Source organism: Candoia aspera, chromosome 2 (genome assembly GCF_035149785.1).
Source record: "Candoia aspera isolate rCanAsp1 chromosome 2, rCanAsp1.hap2, whole genome shotgun sequence".
NCBI lineage: Eukaryota > Metazoa > Chordata > Lepidosauria > Squamata > Boidae > Candoia > Candoia aspera.
The window spans coordinates 264,835,298-264,860,474 of NC_086154.1; the positions used below are offsets into that span (position 1 = coordinate 264,835,298).

At 55.0% G+C, this 25,177-nt stretch overlaps 1 protein-coding gene across 1 annotated transcript; it reads left to right on the forward strand.

Annotated features, from left to right (window-relative positions):
- The first annotated feature begins 1,915 nt into the window (after positions 1 to 1,915).
- Positions 1,916 to 24,587, forward strand: PHF24 (PHD finger protein 24). The gene is made up of 8 exons (XM_063293196.1): positions 1,916 to 1,964; positions 11,300 to 11,697; positions 14,451 to 14,636; positions 15,705 to 15,783; positions 16,129 to 16,316; positions 16,581 to 16,747; positions 17,259 to 17,351; positions 24,030 to 24,587. The coding sequence occupies exons 2-8, from the start codon at positions 11,308 to 11,310 to the stop codon at positions 24,127 to 24,129; spliced, it is 1,203 nt and encodes a 400-aa protein (XP_063149266.1). The 5' UTR covers positions 1,916 to 1,964; positions 11,300 to 11,307; the 3' UTR covers positions 24,130 to 24,587.
- Positions 24,588 to 25,177: the final 590 nt, after the last annotated feature.

A 25,177-nucleotide genomic window follows, 5' to 3' on the forward strand; every position in this document is an offset into this window, starting at 1 on the left:
TCATGTCTGACCCTTCGGGGGGACGCCGCTTTTCTGATGTTTTCTTGGCAGACTATAGAGCAGGGTGGTTTGCCATTGGTGACTTCCCCAGTCTCCACCTTCCCCAGCAAGCCGGGTGCTCATTTTACTGACCTCGGAAGGATGGGAGGCTGAGTCGACCTGAGCCGGCTACCTGAGAATCCGGCTTCCACTGGGATCGAACTCGGGTCGTGGGGAGAGTTTCGGTTGCAATACTGCCACCTACAGATCCAGATCCAGAGCCCTCCTGGATGCCAATGCCCGATGCTCAACTGGCAGGTCTGAGGCTTGCAGGACCCTCCTCTCCCCACCCCTCATTTTGGGGCCTGGGCGTGTGCTCTCCTCCTGTCACCTGGCCTTTCACCTGGGCGTTGAGCATTAGCATGCAGGCAGCCTCCTGGTGCCGCCTTCCACAAAAGGACGAATGGCAGAGCTGGTGAGCACATCATCGTACAAACTGTGGGAAGGTCCTCCTGCCACCCCCATGAGGGGCTGGGCACCTCCCAAGGCAGAGACTTGGTCTGGCCTCCTGGGAGGATGATGAGAGGCAACAGCTGGCTCCATCTGCCCGCCTTCTGGGCCTTCTGGGCCGCAGTACGGAAGTTGTTCCCATCGCCTTCTTCTGGCGCGGTTTGCAACTTCCTGTCCTGCCCTGCTGCCCAGGATTCCCTGGCGGGCTCCCATCTGGGCACCGAAGAGGGCCAGCCCTCAGATTTCCAGAGCCAGCTGTGGCAAGCAGTGGCAGGGTTCCACCTGACTGCATGTGGTTTAGACCCATTTCCCTGCCTGCCCACCCCCACCCCACCCCACCCCCAGCACCTTGGTGGCCTGGGTACCAGCTGGCCAGGGCGAGCAAGCCAGGTGGGGACACTGCAAAAGGTTGTGCATCGAAGGCCCCCACAGTATGTGCTGCCCCATGAGTTGCGGGGGGGTGGGGGCAAAAGGGATCAGCTGGGCTGGGGCAGCTGCAGCCTCTGCCCCAGAGGCAACCAGCCATCCTGGCCTGAGGGGCAGGTGGGAGGCTTAGCTGGCCCTGGGGGGAGGGAGGGGAGCCTCAGCTGAAGCTGGCTCACCCGGGGAGGGGGGGCCTGGGCTCAGGCCAGCCCAGGACAGGACATTTCACTCCTAAGGTGGGGGCGGCGGCGGCGGTGGTGGTATGTTTTTCAAGGGGACAGGGGGAGGGCAGAGCGCACAACACAGCGAAGGGTGGTTAGGGGTCTGGCAGCACCATCTCCCACTACAGGATCTAGGGCCAGACCTACTTGGCCGAGGCAGGCGGGGAGGAGACGCGGAGGGGGTGCCATTACAAGGGCAGCGGCTTCGAAGGCAAGAGCTGGCTCAGAGCGCCGCCGGAGATCCCCCTGCCCTGGAGACCCGGCAGGCCAGTCGGGCGAGAGCGGACCTGGGGGACAGAGTCTTCCTCCCTCGCCCACTCCACCTCTTCCCCTTCCAGAAAGAAGGGGGCGTGCGGTGCCCCCCGAGGCTCGGAGGGAGGCTGCCTTGGCCCGCCGAACCGCGCGGCTGCGGAGGACCCGGCCGCGTGCGAAGCGCCGCTCGGGGGCTGACCGGCCACTCGGGGGGGCGCCCTGCCGGGGGGCGCCCTAGCGCAGCACCTGCGGGTGGGGCGACGGAGCGAGCGCGGGGCGGGGCTTCTTCGCGGGAGCTTCCCGCGGCTGCGGCGTCGTTAAAAGCCGCCGGGCGGCGTGGAGCCAGGCAGGAGGGTGAGGGGCGGCGGCTCCCCCTCCTCCTCGTGCCGGCCTCGCGCTCCGGGCAGCGTCCGTCCGGCCTTCGGCGGGGCGCCGCGCCTCTCCGCTCCCCCTGCGGCAGCCCCGGCGGATCCCGGGCGGGCAGCCTCGGCGGCCTCTCCTGGCGGCGGCGGCGGCGGCGGCGGCATGGGCTGGCGGCGGGCAGCTTGCTAGGAGAGGAGCCGGCTCGGTCCGCCTAAGGTGAGCGCTGCGGGGCCGGCCTGGGCTGCGGCGGGACGCGGGCTCGGCCGCCGAGGCAGCAGGGGGGCCTCGGGCGCGGGGAGGGCTCCCGGACAAGAGGCAGCCAGGCGGAGGCGACCCAGCGCCCAGGAGAAACGGAGCCCCCCACCGGGGTGTTCCCTCCCACAAGCCCCTGCCTCGCCCGCAGAGGGCAGCCCTCCGGGGGAGAGCCGAGGGGGAGCGGGGCGAGGCAGGGCTCCCGGGGAGGCGGAAGGGCCGGCCCCCAGCTGGGCAGTTCCCGCTCCCCCGCCGCGAGAGTCCCGGCTCTCTGGAAAGCCCCGGAATGTATGTCCCGCTCCCCTGCCCTGCGGGTAGAGCCGAACGGCCGCCCGCTCCCCGCGTGCCCAAAAAGGTTCCGACCGAGGGGCCCCTGGAGCCCCGCCCGCCAACACGGCCCTCCGGAGCGCCTGGGAAACGCTTGCCCCACCGGCGTCGGGGGCGATCCGGGAGCCGAGAGATTCGGCGAGGCGGCCGGAAGGACTGGCGCGTCCGTCCCACCCGCTCCGGGGGATCTGAGCAGCCCGCCGTCCTGGAAGTGCTTTCGGCTCCGGGAGGGCGTCCCCACTGGCGGGAGGGGCGCGGGGTCCAGCCGTGCGGGGCAATAGAGGAAGCTGCAGGCCGAGGCCGGGGCTGTGACCCCCTCCTGGATCCCTGGAAGGGACCGGACCGTGTCAATGAGCAGATGGCCGTTCTTCCAAAGTGCTCTGCGGGGCGGCGGGGCGGCGGGGCGGCGGGGCGAGGCACAAGCCAAGATGAGAGGTCATGATTATGCAGCAGCAGCCCTTCCGAAAGCCGGCCGAGCGGCCGATGCAAAACGGAGCCGGAGCCCTCGGTGGGGTGCTGTGGGTCCAAAGGCCCAGCCCACTGTGCGTTGCATCCACAGAACTGGAGGCCTCCGAAGCAGAGAAATTATTTTTTCTCTGCTGGGCACTGCAAGAACTCATTTGGAAAATGGCGTTCGGGCTCCCTGCCAGGGAAGATCCAGCGCCTTGTCTATGGAAAGGTATTAAAAACATTAGCCCCCCCCCGGGGGGGGGGCTCCCTGGAAAGTGCTCCATTACAGCCAGGACTCACCTGACTTTTCCTCCCCCGGACTCAGGGGCTGCATTTCTTAGTCACTAGAATGCGTCGTTTGTGTTTATTGACCTCCCAAAGTGCTGTGGCAGCTTAAAACCTGAGAAATCGTAGGATAAGCCTTGGTGGCTGGTTAGGCTATCGAGGCCCTTTTTCTGCTGTGAAGGGAGAACAAGTGGAGGCGGGGGGGGGGCACCAAGGGAAGGGACGGCCTCCAGTGTGGGGATTGTTGTGAGTCACTGGGCACCTGGGCTTCTGTCCCCAATGCATCAGGGAAGTGCTCTATGCACAGCTACGCTTCTGGGATAAGAAGGATGGCCGGCATCCTTTGGGGTGGGGGGAGGATGGTGAGGCATGTAACGGTTGGCATTCCTGTGATTTTACTGATTTGTTCCGTGCCAAGCAACTCTGGGCAGCTAAGAAGGGTTAAAAATGTCGAAGCACATGCAAATCAGCAAAGCCAGCGGAGTGCCAGGGACAAGAACGCCCATCTCCCACGTTCCTGGTGAAGTGCCGAGGGAAAGCTTTCCTGTGCATGTAACCAGGAAGGCAAGGGTTCCCTTGGCCAGACAGGAGGCTGTGCTGCTGCCACTGTAAAGTGAGGTGCCACTCCCACCCGGGCAGGAGGGGCCTCTCACCAGATGCACCTCTGCCTTTTCGCTGCTCTCAGATACTTCAGCATCTGTAGTGAAACCTCGATGCCATACTTCCGCCCTCAGCTGGCGCTCAGTGGTACCAGAATCTATTGGTCCACACGGGTGAATCAGAAGAGTGCTTGGGAGCACATGCAAAGTTCTTCTTGTACTTTGCTAGATGGCAGCAGTCATTTATCCCCATTAGGCTCACGTTCACACACGCAGTTGTACCACACACACTCTTCTTCCATTTGTGAGCCACCTCGTTTCTGAAAGCAGCGCAGCGTCCCCTGTCTCCAGACCCCCTCCTCCTGTGCACCGGGAAGTTCCTCTCCATTTCCTCCCTCAGCCATCACCATCCAGGTGCTGAGATTGTAGGTAGGCGTAAAAGTGTAGCATGCAGATGTGCGTGACACACTTGCCCCTTTCACTCCCACTTTGAATGTGGGGCTAATTGGCTGGCAGTGGAGAGAGAGGAGGGGTGGCCACACCGCCACTGGGACTTTCGGGCAGGGGTATTTTTGCTGCTTTGGGTGCCTGCTGTCACCCAGCTTCTTCAGGACTCGCCTTGCCTGACCCCCTTTTTACCCATCACTGCGTTTCATGAACAGGAAGTGCGGGACATGCCTGCAATGCGATGCCCGGCTGGCAGTCTTCCAGCACAGCTCTGGCTGGCTTAATCCGATGAGGAGGGTCATCTCGCTGTTGTTCTTGAAAACAATCCTTGCGGGTGGATCTCTTGGGAGGCTGGCAGACCAAGGCTGCCTCGGCACTCAGGGACACCTCTGCGCCCTCCCGCCGATCTGCCTGAGGAGTCTTCATCTCCATCTCTCTCGGCTGTTAACCAGAGGTACCCGGACCGGGCCCCTGTCTGGGCAGCTCTCATCCTTGGTGGGAGGCCCAGCTCACCTGGGGACAGGAAGAGCAGGGAGCGGGGCTCCCTCTGAGTGGCTTCAGGATCAGCTCTGCAGGCTTCTCTTCTGCAAGATTTTGCCTGGTCTGGTGCTTGGAGCCCGTGGGAACTCTGAAGGCGGAAGCAGGGTCTCCACATGGAGCTCGCCATGGAGGAAGGAGGGTCTGTTCCTTGCAGGGTCCTCCCTGCCTGGGGAGGCTGCCCCTCAGACAAAGCCTGCTGGGACTTGCTCTGCACCTTTCTTTTTCTCTGCCCCACCAAGAGAGTCCCTCGCCAGGCAACTCTGCCACATCTGTGGGCCAGTTGGGCCTGGGGGGGTCTCTGGCCAGTGGCATTTGCTCAGATTCCCTAAAGCATGGGCAGAAGGGAAGGGAGGAACTGCCAATCCCCAGCACCTCCCACCACCAGAGAGAACCTCGGCTTTGTTCTCTTTTCTAGCGCTGTGCTTTGCAGAACAACAACAGTGGGCTTAATTAATTCAGCTTCAGATGTTTTGTGCTCAAAGACAGGCCTGGATGGACCAAAGGAGTGTCTGTTTCATGCTCCTGAGCTTCCATGTTTTGGAAATTTTAGTACCCTGTACAACATTCGCAAGCCATGCTTGATTCTTGTTCACCTGCACATACCAGACAAGTGAGCCACCCACCATTGCTCCTCTGAGATTGCAACCCTCAAAAAACCCCACCGAACATTGCGAGACCAGCTTTGGGCTCCATGCACACAACTGCCCTCTCAGGAAGTCAGCCGGTGGGGGTGGAGGTCACCCTGCTCCTTCTTCCATGAGTCTGGTCCTCATGGCAGCCCTGATTCCCAACGGGTGCATCCAGATCACAGTTCTCTTGACCCACCTAAGAGTTTTTTGGATTCTGAACCTTTCAGATGGGTTTAAAAAGGAAAGCTGCTTTCATTTAACTTGAACCCCATTCTCAGCTCCTGTAATATTGTGGCATGAGAGACTGGCCCTTCAGGAGACGGGCAAAGAGGAGAAGCCCTTTGGCCAGCAGCAGCAGCAGCAGCAACTGGCCTGGGCAAGACAGCCACTGTGGCTCAGCTGGAGATGCGCAACACCAGTAACCCCCACTGTCAATCAGTGGAAGAAGGGATGCTTTTTAGCAGAGATGAGCACTTTGTAGAGCTCACCTGCTAAATCCTGGAGGTGGGATCCTGGGTTTCCCTGACAACAGGAGAGAGAGCCAATTGCACCCAAATGCAGTGCAGTTAGCCAAGAGGGAGGGGGGCGAATGCCAAAGGAGGGAGGGGCCTCAAGGAGCAGCTTGTGGAAGCTATTGGCATGCTGTGCTGAGCTTAGCATCCCAAGATTAAGCGGGACTTGCATAATAGATAGGCATGTGGAGGGTGGTGGAGGTGTGTATCTCCATGCAGGGTGTGGGGATTTGGGTAAAGGCGTGAGTGCATGGAGAGGAAAGTTGGTGCGGGCTGTATTCAAAAGGGTGGCCGTGACCAGTGTGCGCTTATCTGCAATAGCAGGTGTGGTAAATGTCTGCATATTAAAATCATCTCCTTCTCTCCATGAAGGAAAAGAGGAATCAAAGGACAGAGAGCCTGGGTCTTCAAGTCCACCTAGAGCAGGGTTTCTCAGCCTTGGCAACTTTAAGCTGTGTGGACTTCAACTCCCAGAATTCCCCAGCCAGCTTGTTCTGGGAGTTGAAGTCCACGCAGCTTGAAGTGGGCAAGGCTGAGAAACCCTGCCCTAGAGCATCCCAGGGCTATATGCCTGACCTCCTCTCTCCAGTCGTTGATCCTGGCCAGTTATTCCCACTGATTCAGCCCAAGGTGGTGACTCTTGGAGATACCACACTGAAGCTCTTTATGGGTTCGTCTTGGCTCTAGTAATGGGAGCTGTAATCCAGGACCCCCAAAGAGGCCAGGCCGGAGAAGGCTGCTATATCGTAACTCCTCAAGTCGCTCCTGGCTCACCTCTGTCCCTGGTGTGTGCTGGGAGAATCTCTGCATGTTAAATCTCGACGTTCTTGTAAAGGCCTTTCCATGGGTGGCTGTTTCTCAAGGGATGTCTGGAACAATTGGCACCGCATCAGAAGACATTTCAGGCTGATGGAAAAAATTAGAAGGAGTCTAACAAATTGTACTGAAGTGCGTAAGCTTTTGTGAGCTGCTTTTTCATACAATTTGCTGTTTGGGAAAGGTTCTCCCAGACTCTCTGATTTTTGACTGTTGTTGTTTATTCGTTTAGTCACTTCCAACTCTTCATGACTTCATAGACCAGCCCACGGCAGAGCTTCCCGTCGGTCGTCAACACCCCCAGCTCCCCCAGGGACAAGTCCGTCACCTCTAGAATATCATCCATCCACCTTGCCCTCAGTCGGCCCCTCTTCCTTTTGCCCTCCACTCTCCCCAGCATCAGCATCTTCTCCAGGGTTTTTCCTGTCTTCTCATTATGCGGCCAAAGTATTTCAGTTTGGCCTTTAATATCATTCCCTCAAGTGAGCAGTCTGGCTTTATTGCCTGGAGGAAGGACTGGTTTGATCTTCTTGCGGTCCAAGGCACTCTCAGAATTTTCCTCCAGCACCACAGTTCCAGAGCATCCATCTTCCTTCTCTCAGCCTTCCTTATGGTCCAGCTCTCGCAGCCATATGTTACTACAGGGAACACCATTGCTTTAACTATGCAGACCATTGTTGTCAGTGTGATGTCTCTGCTCTTAACTATTTTATGGAGATTGGTCATTGCTCTTCTCCCGAGGGATTTTTGACTAGCCTGGACTAATACGGCTCTTCTCCCAGAGTGTCTTTGGGTTGATGGCTCTCTGAGCAGAGCTGTGAATGCCCTCTTGACTTTAGAGGCCCAGATGGGCAGTGTGCAATGAATAAATGTGACAGATCCCTGGAAGGGAGTGGAGACGGAAGCCCTGTGCAATGGGGAGTTCAGACAGGCACCATGTATTTGCTGTCAGCAAGTTGGCTAAAGGGTTGCACTTTTTGCTGAAGAACACACACAGCAAAAATCCAGCCAGTTGCTCCGTAAAGGTATGCAGTTGGGCTTAACATTTATCTTGCTTTTGTTAGTATAAAAATTGCCTCTACTTCTATTTTTGCCAACTAAGGAATCAGTGGATGGAGATGGCCTTGATTTTACACTTCCTACACAGGGAAACTGACTATGGTTTACTTGTTTCTTGAACTCACCAATCTTCAGGATCACTTGGAACTATTCTCAGCACCCGCTGAACCAAATCTCATTTTTTTTTAACTTCCTCCAACTTTTCAGCATGAGACTTCAGCCAAGCACAGTCCCTGCGGCTTAAACCCTGGACACGTTTTTCCTCCTCTAGCATGTTTATTTGCTTCATCTACTTTCTTGCTCCCCCCAAAAAGTGTTCTCTGATAATGGACTTTCCCATTACAGAGCAGGATTATGGGCTTCTTTGTTGTGCCGCAATGACCAAATTCAGGAGATGAAGGAAAAGAGTAGAAGGAAGAGAAAAGGACCAGGAGCAGTTGCTCAGTGAAGATGCTGAAAAAGCAGACATCCCCATGTGGATTTGGGCTTCAAATTTTTATTTATTTATTTATTTATTAAATTTCTCTGCCGCCCATCTCATGTACAGCGACTCTGGGCAGCTTACAAATAGTAAAAGTAGCAAATCACTAAAGCAATACCATATAAATACATAAAAATACAAATGCAATTACAAGACATAAAATATAGAATATAAAATTCAAGATGGGAAGATCTTAACCTTGGCACCCTCGCGGGGCCAACCCCCCCCCCCCATGAATAGCCTTCCCCCCTCCCATCCCAGGCCAGGTGGCATAGCCACGTTTTTACTTCCTTCCGAAGGGCCGGGAGAGTGGGGGCCTGTCTTGCTGGGGGCCCCGGGCACAGCTTGTTCCAAAGGGTGGGTGCTACAGCACAGAAGGCCCCTCCTCCTGGACCCTGCCAATCGGCAATCCCTCATGGACAGGGTCCACAGCAGGCCCTCTCTGCCTGACCGGGTGGGACAGGTCAACGGTTTCTGAGGAGAGGGAGTGTGTTCAGCTGGAATCTGCTTCCTCCAATGCAGGTCCATTACTCTCTGTCTGGAACCCTGCAATGATGGAGCAAACATCTTGATCTTCTCTGTGACATCTTTCCAGACATTTGAAGAGTATTTGTGTGTCTTCTCTTTTCTAGGCTAAACATTCTCCACTTCTCTCTCTCTCTCTCTCTCTCTCTCTCTGTCTTCATAGGACTTAGTTTCTAGGAAGCCCCCTGATCATCCTTGTTGCCGCTCTCTGAACCTACCTCCATCTCTCTTCAGGCATGACATCTAGTCTGACCAGTGCAGAAGATGAGAACTACATTGCTTCCCATGATTTAGAAGCTATCCTTCCATTGGTACAACCTAGGATTGCACCTGCTTTTTTTGCCATTTCACATAGCTGACCTATATTAAGCTTATGTTGAGTTACAATCACGAGTCGCTTTTTCACCTTTCATCTGTTCAATCTATCCAATACCCCACCCTGTCCCTCTGCATTTGACTTGTGTTTCTTAATTGAGGAACATCACCCTTGTTGCTGTTAAATTTCATTTTCTTATTTTCAGCCCATTTCTGTGCCCTTTCAAGATCTTTTTGAATTTTACTTCTGCCATCCAATCTTGTCGTTGGCACAGGGAGCATCCCTTCCAAGTCATTAAGAAAGATGTTGAAGAGTGGAGGACCCAGGATTGATCCTCAGGCCACCCTCTTGATGCTGCTGTCCAGTTTAAGGAAGAGCTACTAATAAGCACTCTTGAAGTATGATTTTTTTCAAGCCAACTGTATTATATATCCACTTAATGTCATACCATCCAGCCTACATTTAACTGCTCCTAAGTGTGAGGCAGGGTTTTTTGTTTGTTCATAATATTTGGATCATGCCCTATTCCATAAGACTCCAAGCTATCTATTCAGGAGTTTCCCACTCAAAAAAATGAGGCAAGGTTGGATGGGTAAGACTTGTTCCTGACAAATCCATGCAGATTTTTAGTAATCACTGTATTATTTTAAAGGTACTTATGGAATGATCATTTTATGATCTGCTCTGGAATCTTCTTAGGCATTGACGTCAAACTGACTGGTCTATAGTTCCCTCCTTTTGAAGATAAAGCAACATTTGCTTTCCTTTAATTATCTGGCACTTCTCTGGTTGCCCAGGATTTCTCAAAGATAATAAACAAGGGTTTGGCCAGAAGATCAGCAAGTTCCTTCAGCAGGATGCCATTTTTCTGGTCCTGAGGACCTGGACTCCATAAAAATAAAGAAATTTCCTTGACTGTGTTTCTGTCAAGCTTCAGTCCTGCTCTTTACCATTTCCTGCTGGAAGGCACTGGAGAAGATGAGCCAGCATTGTGGCTGAACAGCTCTGCCTTTTCCAATCGGTTCTCATATTGCCATCTTCCCTGGACAGCAACAGGTATACAAATTCATCTGTTTCCCAGCTAAAGCTTTTTGAGATATTCTTAGTCTCCTGCACTAACTTCGGCTCCACTTTTCGGTCATCTTCCTTTGTGACTTGACCCTCTTTATTTCCAGTAGGCGTTCTTTTTGTTTTCGGAATTTTCACTAGGCCTTTTAGGTGTCCACTGTAACTTCTTCTGATGTCCTCCCTTCCCCCCTCATCTTGCTTTTTATTATCTTGTAAAAGTGATGCTTTTCCCCCCAAGAAGGAGAAAATGAATGGGACTGGGGAGGGGTGGGAAACAGTTTGGGGGGACTGCTGGTGAGTCAGTGGCCTGGGAGAGGAAGATCAAGAGCTTTTTCTGCTCTTGATTTCAGCTGCTTTCCTTGGGGACCTTCTCCATCCTGCCTTTCCACAAATGTTAGGCGCCCCTCTCTTGACAGCACAGCCACTGTAGTTCAGTGTACAGCAGCTGGCAGGTGCCAGTCTGGGAAGTCTGCTGGGGGAAGCAGCCCCAAGAGAACCAAGAAGCAGGGTAGATGAGGTTGGATGGGCAGAGCCTAATCCCGGGTTTGGGTCACTGACTCGCTCTTTCTTACCATGCAGGGTGGGTAGAATTAAGGCCCTCCAGGAAGTGCTCCCAGGCCACCTGAGGGAGCTTCTGCTCCAGGCAAGAGGGCACCACCCTGCCGCTCCTTCCGCCAGGGGATCTTGGTGTCTTGTGGCAGTTGTAACCCAGCCCAGCTTGGTCCAAGGACCAAGGCAGCCCCTGGTCCTGCAGCCACCCCAGGAGCTTGTGGTTGTGTTGTTCTCTGAAATCCAAGTCAATTGTCAGCTGGCAACAGGGGTGGGGGGCTGCTGCAGGTGCCCCTCCTCCACCAAAAGGCCTCCCAAAGGACATTCCACAGCATTACTGCCTGGCTGTGGGAAGGAAGGAAGGAGACCTGTGGCCCCGGAAAAGCTGAGGGTGCCCGGGAAGAGCCGTGGGGGACTTGCCCTGGGGGTGGCGTAAGTCCTCGTCGTTCTGGAGGGCTCCTTGGTTGGGGAGGAAGGCAGGACACGTGCTGGCTGCAGGACAGCGGGCAGCAGCAAAACTCTGTGGATGCGCAGGACGCGGGGGGTGGCTTGCGGTGGGGCGCTGCGGGGAGGGAGCCCGGCTTCCGCAGTCCGCGGGCGCCGGCACCTCCCGCAGCCGGGCTTGCTCGACGCTCAGAGCTGGCGGGCCCGGGGCGAAGGCTCGTGTGCCCACCGCGCCGCGCTCTCCCTCCGCAGGCAGAGCCATGGGGGTGCTGATGTCCCGGCGGCAGACGGTGGAGCAGGTGCAGAAGGTCAGCCTCGCCGTCTCGGCCTTCAAGGACGGGCTTCGGGAGCGGCCCGCCGCCAAGCGACAGGCCGAGGGGGCGGCCAGCCGCCGCGGGACCCTGGAGGAGGACGCCGTGCAGGAGCTCCGCGAGGAGGAGGCAGCGGCAGCGGCAGCGGCGGGGGGGCCCTCGCGGCAGGGGGGCGGCGGGGCCGGGAAAGCCGCCTGGGAAAGACTGCGGGACGGCCGCGGCGTGGAGCCCGAGGAGCTGGACCGGCCCGGCTGCTTCGTGCCCCCGGTCCTTGTCCGCCCCCTCCGGGAGCCGCGCGAGGAAGAGCGGCTGGAGGTCAGCCTGGAGCAGCGAGAGCAGGTGAGCACGCCGAGCGGCGGGGAGTCTTGCGTGGGGGGGGTCGGGGTCACAAGCAACCGCCCCCCACCCCAGGCCTTCCCCTGGAGAACTGTTCCTGCTGGAGGGCCCCTTGAAGGCAGGTTCGCGTTCCTCCTCCGGCCCGTGCTCTGCGGGGCGGTGAGAGCGAGTGGGCGGGGCGTTGCTGCACCTGCCGGTCTCAGGTCTCGCCCCCTTCTGTCCAGCTGGCCTTGGAGCGGCCCTCCCACAAGGGGATCGTCAGAAAACCTGCCCCGGAAGAGCCGCGAGCCGGCCAGGCTATATAGCCCAGCCTTCTTCCTCCCTCCCACCATCAGCAGCTTGCAACTGGGAAGCCCGCTGGCCCCCTCCCATTGTCCCTTCCCAGCAAATGAAGGGACCTCCACTGCTCGGCGCCCTCAGGGTCCTTGAGAGCGGGATCCCTCCGGTCCCCTTTTCAGACCCCGCCCCCCGCCAGTCGGCTGCCATCACTAGCAGGGCCGGCAGCGAACTTCACCGCTGAACTCTGGGCTGTGGGCAGAAGACTCCCCTTCGGCTGGCCTGAGTCTTCTTGCACCTCCCGCAAGGGAAGGCCTCCTCCCTCTCCGGTTGCGCCGGTTTTATATTCCTCGGCCTCGCCGTTCCTGACCCTCCTTTGCACCCGGCTTTCCAAAGCCCCAACTGCATAGCTGCTCAAGGGGGCATCTGCTCCAGCCTTTCAGTTGCTCCCTCTTTGCCCCCTTTCCAGTGCTGCCCTATCTTTCTTAAGGTGCAGTGACCAGAACTGTGCGGAGCATGACAAGTGTGGTCCTGCCACAGGTTTGCATCAGGGCATATACATATACTGCAATTTGAAAGGCTGATTATCTATCTATCTATCTATCTATCTATCTATCTATCTATCTATCTATCTATCTCTATCATCTATCTATCTATATCTATCATCTATCTATCTATCATCTATCTATCTATCTATCTATCTATCTATCTATCTATCTATCTATCTATCATCTATCTATCATCTCAGCCTTTCTAATTGCCTGATGATTCCAAGCACATAATTTCCCTTTTTTTTTTACAGCAGCCACGCACCTGATTGTCATTTTTATCATTCTGTCCTTCGTGACCAAAATCACTTTCCGATCAGTCACGGCAGGCTCAGATGCCATTAATGTATAGATTCAGGGAAGCTGCCAGCCTGCAGCACTTGCACACCTTTGCCCTGAACAGTATTTGCCTCTCGAGGCCCACTCACCCGGACTGAGGAGAACCTGCTGAAGCTCTTCACAATCCCCTTTTGGTTTTACCAGCTTGAATTAGAGTGTCCTGATCTGCAGAACATGCGTAAGACGAAGGCTGGGTTTCTACAACACTCCACACCACAAATTTCCCAACCCCACCCTGGACTCATGTTGTGCCAGCCCAGGCAGTCTGCGTGTGAGTGCTCAGTGTTCCTCACAGCTCCCGAACAGCTGTGTAAGCAGACTTTCCTCAAACAGCCTCTCCGGGGGCCTCAGAGCAAATGCACTCACGAGTGGAATAGGCGAAGAGCAGGACGAGGCAGGTAATAGACTGAGCCTCAGAAGGGGAAGATCAGGGGCAGAGGTGGTCTGCACTCCCCGCAAAGAACTAACACCGCCTGATGACGCTGTCCCGATGTGTTGGGCTTCAGAGCTCATTGTCTAGCACATCGGGAAGGTGCCAAGTTGGAAATGTCTGCCCTAAAAAATTCCCCTTTGCAGGCGGGAATCCATTTTCATCACTCTTGTCATCAGAAGCTCAAGCCCCTGGGGGTGGGGGTGGGGACAAAAAACTGTTTGGTTCATCTTTTAATGTGAATTTCACCTTCTGAACCAAACACAAACCAAAGTATGTTCTATCAGAGATAGGCAGTTTCTCCTATGTTGGTGCTGTTCTCAGATCCAGATCTGTTGGAGGAAAGGGCACACAAAATGCCCTACTGCGTATTAGCTAAAGCCACACACAGGAAAGAATTGCTTCAGGGAGAGTGGTTTGCAGAGTATGAGAATATTCTGAAAAAGGCCACAAAAAAGATAGATGAGGAGAAACCCATATTTTGGGATGGTGCGTGACAAGAAAGGGAGTCCCCAACAAATGTGGTTGGAAGAACAAGCCACTGGGAACGCTTGGGAGGATTGGGATGACTTCCAGCCACTTTGTTCTCCCCAGACGGAGGTCCCCCTTGCTCCCCATTGGCCCCAGCCAGGATCCCAAAGCCAATGGCCGAGAACATGGCCGCCCTCCAAAAAGAGCCTGGAATGCCCCCTGCCCTGTGCTCACCACTGGCCCCCTCCCCTCTCCAGAGCAAATTTGGTGGCCCCTGCCTTGAGCATTTGTGTCCTTTGGGGTCCCTGGGGGGCAGCCTTCCTCAGAGAGCACTGTGTGTCCCCCGGGGGCCTCCAGCACCGCTTGTCCTGCAAGGGGCCCTGCGCCCTCCCTGTGGCCCTCCCTGTGGTCCTGTCAGCCATCTGCCCAGGGGATGTTTCCTCCAGAAGGGCTGCTTGGCCTCCACTGAGCCTGCTCTGAGAAGGGCCGCCATGCTTGCTCCCTCAGGGGTCAGCCGGTCCAAAGTTCAGAGGCCTTTGTGCCACTTCGGTTTCCCGCCGGCCTGCTGCTCCTGATCCCGAGTAGCCGAAAGCCCAAGAGAGGCCGGGCCACGGCCACCGGCTCACTGGGGCTGGGGCCTCAGGGCCAGAGAGCCCCGCCCGGAGTTTTCCCAGCCCTCCTTCCCCCTGCAGGTGGCCAACGATGAGATGTGTGAGGTGTGCGAGGTGTGGACAGCAGAGAGCCTCCTGGCCTGCCGGGTGTGCACCAGGGTCTACCACGACGGCTGCCTGCAGCGCATGGGCCTGCTCTCCCGGGACGGGGCCTCGGAGGCCATCGAGGCAGCCCACTCCGCGGTCGGCTGGAGCTGCTACCACTGCGTAAGCTGGGGGAGGGCCAGGAGGGAGGCGAGAAGCGCCGCGGTGGGCCAGGGCCTCCCGGAGATCATGGCTGTGCTTGGTTCTGTGCTGCAGAGGCCCCGCTTGGAGGCGGCGGCCAAGAAGGATTTGGGAAAGCGGGGCAGGTGTGGGGAATGGCAGTGAGGGCACTCAGGGGACAAGGGATAAGTGCCTCTGCAGGGGGGGCCAGGGGACTGGATACGCTGTTGAGCCACAGGAAGACAGAGGTGGGGGAACGACAGCAAATATTTGGGCCGTCTGCTCCCTCTCAGAGGACAGAAAATGGACTGAACCTGTAGGAAGACAGGTGTGTGTCAGGAGAAACATCCAAAGAGCGAGCGGGGGTGGAGGGAGCGGAGGACGTATTCAGGCAGAGGCTGGAGCAGGAGGCCAGACTGGATGGCCTCAAGGGCCCCTTCCAGTTGGGTTGTATGACTGTAAGGATCCCTTGTTGCCAACTGAGCGTGGCTGGAGCCGGCCAACCTCACGAGAAGAGATGGTGCCTGCCTAGAAGGAGGGAGCCCATCAGAGCCTCTTTGCCAAGGGGAGCCCCTGCCTTCAGAGCTTCTGATGCCCCTAGCGGGGGGGGGGGGGGAGCTCCAGGTGTGGGGGCCTGTAGGCTCCAAAGGCTGGTGCTGGGCTTTCTTCTGATCCAGCAGCCCCCCACCCCCCAGCGTCTCTGGAGGATGCCAGTGAAGTTTCCAGAGCAAAGTTGGCAGGGCGGGGGGGGGGGGTAAGGGAAGGGAGCTACAAAACAACTTTTGGAATCTTGCTCTGGAAATGATTGCAACAGAAATGGGGGGGAGGCAGGTGAGGGGCAGAAGAGGCTGTTCTCTAACACACCCGAAAGGGGGTGAAAGCTGACTTGCAGAAGCATGAAGCTGCCCAGAGCCGCTTGGCTCCCCTTTCAAGCAACAGGGAATGGCTGCCAGGTGCCCGCGTGGAGCTGCAGAGATTTCTGTTCCACCACCCATCGTGGGCACACAACCCTGAAAAGGATCCAGCCTCCATTTAACTCCCACCATTCCTTCCTCCCTCCTTCCCGCCCAGGATAACCTCAACTTGCTGCTCACCGAGGAGGAGATGGACTCCCTCTCCAGCACTTTCCACCAGTGCAACATGATGCCCGGTAAGTCCAGCCGGGACGCTCCCGGCCCTTCGGGGCAGAGATGGGGTGCTGGCAGAGGGGCATCGCGGCAGCTGGCGGTTCCCCTTCATGGGCTGTCTGCTGAGCAGAGGCATAAAACGGCTTTCAAGAAAGGGTTGAGGCCAGGGAGGGGCCGTTCCTAAAAGCCCGTCTCTGAGCAGAGGTAGCCAAGGGACGGGGGGCATGTTGGGAGGGGTCTTGGTGGGACAGAGGGGGGGCTCTCCTGCAGGAGGGGCTGCCTGTGCAGCTCAAAAGCTTTTTTGCCCTGGGGAGGCCAGACAGAAGCACCTCCTCTGACCATGACGGGGGGGGGGGGGGGCTCCACAGAGAGCAGCCTGACCCTGGAAGACTTCTTGCGCTACAAGGGCCTGGCCGGGCCGCCCGGCAGCCTGAAGGAGGAGGCCCACCACACCCTGCAGTTTGCCGCCCTGGACCCCGGGCAGAGAGGCCTCATCGCCTGGGCGGACTTCCTCTCCCACGAGTCCCTGCTGCTCCTGCAGAGAACCCGCACACTGGTGGGAGCCTCTCCCGGGGGGGCTACAGAGCGGGAGGACCCCCCACATCAGAGCGGCCCGGCTACCCGGCAGAGGGGGCTGGCCCCGATCCTGGGACTGAGCCGGGGCCCCCGACGCCTGTGGAACGGCACCTGTCCCCTCCCAAGAGAGGCGGGGAGGGTCCGTCCTCTCTCCCCCAGGCCTCTCCTAGGGGGCATCAGGTGGAGGGGGCTGCACCCCCCAGGCAAGCTTTGAGGGACTCTCCTGTTTGCTCTCCCTCCCCAGGAGGGGCTGCTGCACCTACTGACGGGCAAGGAGAGGGAGCGGGCACGGGAGGCCTTCCTGGCGCTTGACCAGCACAGGGACGGGCTCATCAGCCAGGGTGAGAGCCAGCGCTCCCAGCATGCCTGGTTCCGAAAACGGCATCGGGGGGCACCCTCCCGCAGTGCCAGGTAAGGCCCTGTTTTGGCAGTTGGGGGGTTGCTCACCCGGGCCCCTGCAGTGGGCTGGCAATGGAAGGGAGGGAGGGAGGGAAGGGCCTGCGTGGCAGTCTCCAAAGAGCTGGCTTCTCCCCCCACTGGCAAGCCACACCTGGGCTCCCACGGTTCCACGTGGGCTGGCCGGGATGGGACCGCAGTCAGAGAGGTGTGGAGGGCAGCAGGTTGGGGGGGCAGCGGGAGACACAGCCGGGCCAAGCGACGTGAGGCTTCTTAACTTCCCCAAGCAGTTGGGACCCATTCAAGGCAGGATTGAGGCATGGGTCCCTTCGTGGGGGAGGTCATCCTACCCCCCCACCTCCACCCCAGCTGAGCAGCACAAACAGCTCCCTTGGAAGAAGCCTTCCTCCTCTCACCGGGACGCCGGGGGGGGGGGCCTTGGGCCCGACAGGCTGATCCAACAGACCTCTCGCCAGGCCGAGGGCACTCTAATGTGGGACCGCACCCACGTGTGGCTCTCTTTCAGCCTCAGCCCAGTGAGCCCCATCCCCAGAAGCGGCACCAGCAGCCGAGCGCAGGAGGGCGGAGAGCTGCTCAGACAAGAGCAAGGCGAACCAAGGTAAGCGGTGAGGCTCCCCCAGAGATGCCCCAGCAGACCCAGCAGGGGGTCCGGGCCATGCTGATGGCCAGGGGACGCGGCTGGCTGCGGCAAAGAACCCGTGGAGGCCCAGCGCCCACTCCTGTGCCACAACACCATGGGCACAGCGATCTCACTTCGTCTGCAGGCGGCAGCTGTAAGAGCTTCTCTGCGTTCAGAGCAAATCCAAGTTGCTTTGTAAGTTTGAACAACAAATCAATAGAAACGAACAAGCGCTGCCTGGGGAATCCAGAGTATCGACCAAGTGCTTGTCCAGAGCCCCAGTCAGGCCCCGTTGGTGGAGACAGGAGAAGCACGCAAGGCGGAAGCCCCGAGTTTTCTCCTCAGCGGCTACTTTTCCGTCTGACGGTGCCCCTGGCACTTCCTTAGTCTGCCCGCCTGGAGATCTTTCAGCTGTTGTGCCCAGAATGTCTCCCTCCTGCCAGCCCAGGAGGAAAATGAGTGCTCTGCTCCGAACGACGGAATGCGGGACAGGAAGCCCTGCCGTAAGGGTAGCTGGGCAGTCTGCGGGTGAGGAGGGCCGTGGTGAGGTGTTTCCTTATTGAGCCAGCAAAGCCGGACCTCTGCGGACTTTGGGGTTTTGTTTTTTAACAATAGCTCTAGCTTGCCCCAGTCTCGAAGGACTCTGGGGGGTGAATAACAGAGAGGAGTTCAGAGAAGGCATTCAGTAGGAACAGAGACATACAGGAAAAACAGGGAAGACAGCAGTGACCCACAGAGAGTTCCACGCAGAATTAACACAAATAGCTAACCGCGTTCCTTGCCACCCTGACTTAGCCAGTCTAACCCTGTACAAATAGGAGATGGGTTTCAGTGCAAGTTCACAACGCCTTGCAGAGAAAGTAGCCGCAGGAAGACGGTCTGGGTCTCCAGCTTCAGTGTTGGTAGGCAGGGCCTGCCTTGCTGCAGCTGCTGCTCCTTTTTCTTTCTCCTCCCGTTTTTACAGAGCGAGGAGAGTAATTGAAAGGTGTCCTCTTTGGGGAGATTGACCGTTGCTCTGCCCAGTCAGATGTCCTGGATTTAGCCAGCAATTCAGAATCTATTTGTGGCCAAACCCACTTCCCTAATGACTTCTGGTGGAATGAGAAAGACCCAGTCCAGTTCTTGCCAATTTTGCCATTTTATACATGGGGTTCTATGAGAGGCATTTAGGGAAACAAAGCTGGATCCCATTTATTGGGGTCCCTCCTCAGGGAGTCAACTTACAAAGCACTTTAGGAGGTGCTGTTTTTCCATATGGAAAATTAGGGGGTCGTGATAGCATTCCACATTTAGCCACGCGTGGACACACAGAACACCTCTCTTCCTGTACCTGTAGCCGCTTCTGACTTTGGGTCTGCCGCAAGACGTGTCAGCCCTTGCAGTCCGCTCAGCCTCTTTAGGAATGGAGACGAGACGCCAGAGTTGCCATGGGAACAGTTGGCAGCAAAGCCCACTGTGAATCTTCAGGGGTGTGGGTGGGAGGGTACCTGCTTCTGCCGGGCAGCAGTGGTCGAGGAGGAGGAATGCAGCTGCTAAGCTGTGGCCAGGGAGGGATCCAGAGAAGGCAAGACTGCCCTGCTGTGCAAGTCCTTTGCCCCCTGCTTGCCATTTCCATCACAGGTGTTCTCCACCGCCTGCCAGCTAACCCACTCCGGCCTGGAGAAGATCCACAGAAGACTTGGGGGGATGCCCTGCCTCCAGTTCTTCCCGACCAGGGTTTCTCAACCCAGGCAGCTTGAAGATGGGTGGACTTCAACTCCAAGAATTCCCCAGCCAGCGACTCCAATTCTGGGAGTTGAAGTCCACCCATCTTCAAGCTGCCCGGGTTGAGAAATGCTGCTCCAGACACTTAGCCCTTGTCAAGCCTCTCAGCACTGAGCCACCCTTCTTGAACGTGCCGGACCCCTTCACATGTCCCAATTGTTGTTTTTCCCAAGCCTTAGAAGAGAGTGCAATGTACGAAATCCAGGTTCTGTTGCAGGTTTCCAGCAAAGCGTTAGATAACTGAAATGCATTGTTCTTCACATCGGTGGTGATTAAAAGTGTAGGAAATACCATGTGGCTGGAATACTAACAGAACAGCAAGGAATCTTGAAGAATCCTTCAGTTAAGGGGTGCTTTACGCATTGAATCTCCATTTTTAGTTTATTAAAAAGGATATCTAATAAATTACTTCTATACAAATGTCTTTTTGAACAGAAATATTGTATATGTATTTTTAGCATTATGTATTGCTCCTTATAGGCAGATCTACCCCCATCATCCTATTGCCTTTCTGTTCCTGTTCCCTAATGCCGAGTGCAGAAAAGAGCATGAAATAATAAGCCAGAGAGTACAAAATGGAAGAAGACCAGTTCACACCAACACCACCCACTGTTCCTCCCCATCCCTTTCCTTGCAAGCCCTCCTTGTCTCCACCACGTCCATCCACCGCTTCATCCCCTGCCTTTGGTCCTTCAACGTCTTGCCTCTCTGGTCTTCAGAACCTCATCAATCCCATCTGGCCACTTTCCTCCGCCCTCCCCTTCCTCCTGACCCATTCACTCTTCCCTCATACATGGGCTTGCAGTCCATTCCTCCTCAGCCATTCTCTCGATATGAACCAAGCACTCTGGTCTGCTTCTTTCCTTCTGGTCCCGCCCTTTCCCCTTCAGCCCACCTTCATGCGCCGCCCATTCGCCCTTGACCCTGTCTCTCCTCCAGCGCCCTGTCCTCCCTGCCTTCAGCTGCGTTCTAGGCCTTCTCGTTTTCTTTGGAATGGTCTAGTCCCCGTCCTGCTGAGTTTGGTCAGAGCTTAGCTTTAGAAGAGACTTGGGAGGGAACGTGGGGTGAGTTGGGAGCCCCCATCTCGGTTTGTGTTTGCATGTGCATTGTGCTAGCACTCTTTTTAATTTCTTTTGTTTTAGAGGGTTCTTCTTTTGTCGTATTTTGCTTCTTAAAACTTTCTACTGAAAGGAAGGAATGTAAGCAGCTTCAAAGCCCCCTGAATTGGACTGGTACTGTATATAGGCCCCAGCAAACAAGCAAGTGAGCAAACAAAACCCAACTCTCACTTTCCACATAACAAAGTGGGCAGAAGCGCCCTCTTAGGCCCAGCCATGTTTGCCTCATTTGACAATCACTCCTTACAACAGGCCACACATCGCCCACTACCTTGCTACCAGCATCTAGACCTCTTAGCAGGTCTCCGTGTGCTTCTCCATCTTTAATATTCTACCAAGATAACACAAATTCATCCTCTTGCTCTTCTTTCTCAGCATTTGTGTATAATTTGCAGTTGTTCACTCCATTTTGATTGTCAGACACAACTAGCGTGTTCTTTGGTAAATCAACTTTCAGTTCCTTTCCCCTCATGGCACCATTCAGACTGGGCAGCTTCACTGAGAATGATTCGTGTCCTCAGCCAGCAGAACGGCATCACCCACGTGCCAGAACTTCCTGCTCCCTCACCAGTGCACCCCGGCTCTTACCGCAAGTGTTCCCCCCTCGTTCATCCGTAAACACGTAGAGCCATGAAGCAGACACCCCACCTCTGCATCTTTCCCTGCTCTGGGTGGAACCCTTTGCTCGGGGTTCTGTTTACTCTCCGGCATCCTCCTTCCACTCCACTAACCACATTCAGCAACTAACTTTCCACTCCATTTTTGTGCCCGCCATTCATTTTATCATCCACTTTCTCTAAATCAACAAATGTTCAGTTGACTTTCTTTTTCACATTCCTGTATTTCTCAGTGATCTTCTGAAAATCAAAAATCTGCTCCATGGAAACACCCACCAGCCACCGCCGCCACCACCCCCCCCTTGACATAAAGCCACACTGCAGATCCCACACTTTGCTCGTTGCCCTTTGTGGTATGCCGACGGTCAGAGACGTCACAAACGCCTTCCCAGGCACCCTCATTCTTTGCCCTCATTCTTACTGTGTTTCCATTAGCAAACTCCATTAGCAAACCAAATCTGTCCACTGCACCCCATGCACATGCAGCCTTACAATTTTTCAACAGTCTCACAGCATTTATGATGTTTTTCTTTGACACTGTCATTTACAGCATACTGCATTCCTTCCCATACAATCTGTACGAGATACCTTCTGGCAATCCCCCACTTCAGTTTCATCTAAAATCATTTTATCACTGTTCTTTTAATTCCATTCACTCTGCTGGAGACCGTTTATTCTCCTCACCTGTTTTCCCCCCAAATTTTTATTTCTGTGAAAATCCCGCTGCAACTTCTCTGCCTCTTTTGACACTAACCGTGTCTTGCACTCATTGCAATTATAGTTCTTTGCTGGCTGGGGAATTCTGGGAGCTGAAGTCCACCTATCTTAAAGTCGCCAAGGCTGAGAAACACTGTCCCGGATGCCTTATACAGTAGGTTTCTCTACTGATTGTTGCAGCAATCCTTCCCTTACAGGCACTTTTCTCATCCATAGCCTCGCTGCACCTCCTTGTTCATACTTCCCACTTCTGTGGCACTGAGCATAATTCCTTCCACTCAGCTTCCACATCCTCTTTCCTTACGGCCACTTTCATTCACCCTGTTTATACAGGACTTTTCATTCGGGCATTCCACTTTCATTCAGGATCTGCTTGTTTCTTTCACAGCCATCTTTTCATGCAATTTATTCTTGGTGCCCCCAGAAAATGGCCTATCCCACATTCAGAACTTCTCATACCCCTTCGCTAACTCTCTTACTTAATGAAATCAGTCTTGCTTTTATATTCATGTATTTGCCATCTGTACTTATGAATGGACATGCTCACACTTTATATTTGAAGCCAACTTTTTCTAAGAAGATACTCCCCATCAGACATTCTTGAGTCATTCAAATGACTCAACCACTTTTTCTTTGTTTCCATGTCTTGTTCCCATCCATTCATTCATGTCACCTAGCAGAGTAAATTTTACCTCGGGCTCCTGGAGTCATTCAGAACATCCCGCAGTTTTCCCTGATTCATCCTGGTTCTTCACCATTCACAAGAGCATTCCTACTTTCCCACACACCCAAAACAGCCAAGATGACACCCGTTCCTACTTTCTGGGGTACATCTTAGCCTCTTCACATCCCTGTCTGAATTCATCAGGTCTACTCCACAAGATCAAACCAACTTCATTCAGATCTATTGCATCCTTCCTTCCTTTTCTCTCAGTTTCACAGACAGACAATAGTTCGAATCGAAGAGAGTATTTGTAGCTCAGGGTTGAACTGTGGAGTCCTCGGTGCTCTCTGGGCCTGGCTGTTTTCTTGCAGACATTTCATTGCCTTTTTTGCACTGAAGATGTTGCCTAGTCTGGCAATGAAGCGTCTGCAAGAAAACAGCCAGGCCCAGAGAGCACCGAGGACTCCACAGACAACAGTCCTATTTTTCTTTCATTTCATCTGTTGATTCGTGCTCTTTATTTGCCACTTGCTTCTCTTTCATTCCAAGACACAATCTTTTGTATCCCATGGTGGTCACCATACAGGCCCGTAGACCCTGAACTACACTGCCCATCTGTCAGTCAAAGCTTTCACATAATCCTTTTTGTAAAGTAGAGCAGATGCAGATGCAGGTTTTTGTTGTTGATTCGTTCAGTCGCTTCCGACTCTTCGTGACTCCATGGACCAGCCCACGCCAGAGCTTCCCGTCAGTCGTCACCACCCCCAGCTCCCCCAGGGACGAGTCCGTCACCTCTAGAATATCATCCGTCCACCTTGCCCTTGGTCGGCCCCTCTTCCTTTTGCCCTCCACTCTCCCCAGCATCAGCATCTTCTCCAGGGTGTCCTGTCTTCTCATTATGTGGCCAAAGTATTTCAGTTTTGCCTTTAGTATCATTCCCTCAAGTGAGCAGTCTGGCTTTATTTCCTGGAGGATGGACTGGTTTGATCTTCTTGCAGTCCAAGGCACTCTCAGAGTTTTCCTCCAACACCACAGTTCCAGAGCATCCATCTTCCTTCTCTCGGCCTTCCTTATGGTCCAGCTCTCACAGCCATATGTTACTACGGGGAACACCATTGCTTTAACTATGCGGACCTTTGTTGTCAGTGCGATGTCTCTGCAGGCTAGGTTAACAGCCTTAAAACAAAGGAAGTACCAGTCAGTTTGGCCACCTTTTGCCCACAAGCATAACCCACCCCAAGTTTTACTCCAAGGAAACATTCTCAAATCCGGAAACCATCTTGCAAATCCCTATAGAGTTGCCCACGTCTCACCCACCGGGAGGTGCATGTTCTGTGCTGACTCAGCTCAGGATGTTGATTTCTCCTTAAGTGACAGATATTCTTATAAGGAGTCTGGTAGCACATTTGCCTACCCAAATATATATATGTATATAGAGAGAGGGGGGGGGGCTTCTTTTTATAAAAAAAATCTACATGTTAGGGTACACTCCTGGGAGTTTGTGGTATGCTATTTTCAGTGTTTTATGGATGCACCATTTTTTTAATGCTTTTCTTTAAAAAAAAAAAAAAGGAAAGGTAGCAGATGGGCATCATGCCAGTCCCCAGGCCCTGGGGCATTCCCCAGGCATTCCTATCTTCAAGCAATTGGGGCATAATTCTCACTGGCAGAAGACACTCCTGGGCAGTCTAGCACTGCACGGGACAGTCCCCCTTCTGGAAGTGGGCTTGGAGCCCCGTCTCCCCTCACTACTGGTGGTCTCCTGTTTTGCCCACAGCAGAACTGTCACCTGGCCAGCCTTTTTGAGAGAAAGCACGGTCTACATTCTTGCTGCCCGGCCCAACAGCGCTGCCATCCATCTCAAGCCACCGATGTAAGGTCGTTTGGCCTGGAGCCAGAGGAAGGCAAAAAATGTCCCTGGTCAGATGGGACAAAGGAAAGAGCTACCTTGCCATCGTGATGCATACTGGCCACCCCAAAGTGCTGGAGACCCCTGGGAGCTGTATCCTGTGCCAGGACAATTGCAGGGGTGCCTCTCTTTGCCCACCGGGCCCTGACATCCTCCAGTCTCTCTCTCCCATCATGGTCCATGAGCAGGTGACTGGAATGCGGGCTGAATGGGAGAGGGACACTTTTTCATCAATGGCTTTGGCATTCTTTCTGGTGAGCCACATGGCAAAGCAATGTCCAGGTTTCTTCCCTTTCCCATTTGGTTTTGCTGTTTGTTTTTTTCTGATCTGCCAAAAGGAGTCTGAATTCAAATATCCCAACAGCATCCTAGCTTCTGTTTAGGTAAAGCAAAATTCAAGCATCCATCAGCCCACTCCTCCTCACAGCAAGGGTTACAGTGACATCCTGATTTCTGGTGGATCAAGATGGATGGAGCTCAGCATCTTTCTGGTGCTGAATCACCGAGAGAGAGAGAATGACCAAGACCAGCATCACTGTAGACTTCTGGTTTCTGGGTGGCCAAAGAAGCCAAGCCCATTGCATCCTGGATTGTTTTTGGCTGCAGGGGAACAAAGACATTCATCCTCCAGATTCTGAAGGGCTGACTGAGAACCAAGTTCATGCATGTCAGCCTCTTCCCCCCCTTCACGCACATGTTTGTCATTGGTCTTTGCAAATTGGAGGTACCATCCAGACAGGCTGAAGAGTTCCTTTGCCACTCGGTCATCATCAGGAAAGTGGGGCACGGTGGTGTCCAGGTTTTGAGACCCATTTTCTGACCCAGTCTTGCTCCCAAAGAGAACCCACCTTTGCAACCCTGGACAGTGCCAAGCCTGCCTCCTGGTATGATCTGCCAGGAACACCTCCACAGGAGGAGCTGATCCCAGCAAGAAGGCATGAATCTTCCATTTTCTCCTGCTGGTCAATGGGGACTGCTTTTTGGAGAGGGCTTGCCCTGGAACTGAGGGGAAAACT

Excerpts from the sequence above, each read along its gene's own strand:
- PHF24 (XM_063293196.1), top strand. The coding sequence starts at position 11,308 with ATGGGGGTGCTGATGTCCCGGCGGCAGACGGTGGAGCAGGTGCAGAAG. Across the intron at positions 11,698-14,450 it reads GCCTGGAGCAGCGAGAGCAG|GTGGCCAACGATGAGATGTG; the intron begins GTGAGCACGCCG and ends TTCCCCCTGCAG. Across the intron at positions 14,637-15,704 it reads GCTGGAGCTGCTACCACTGC|GATAACCTCAACTTGCTGCT; the intron begins GTAAGCTGGGGG and ends CTTCCCGCCCAG.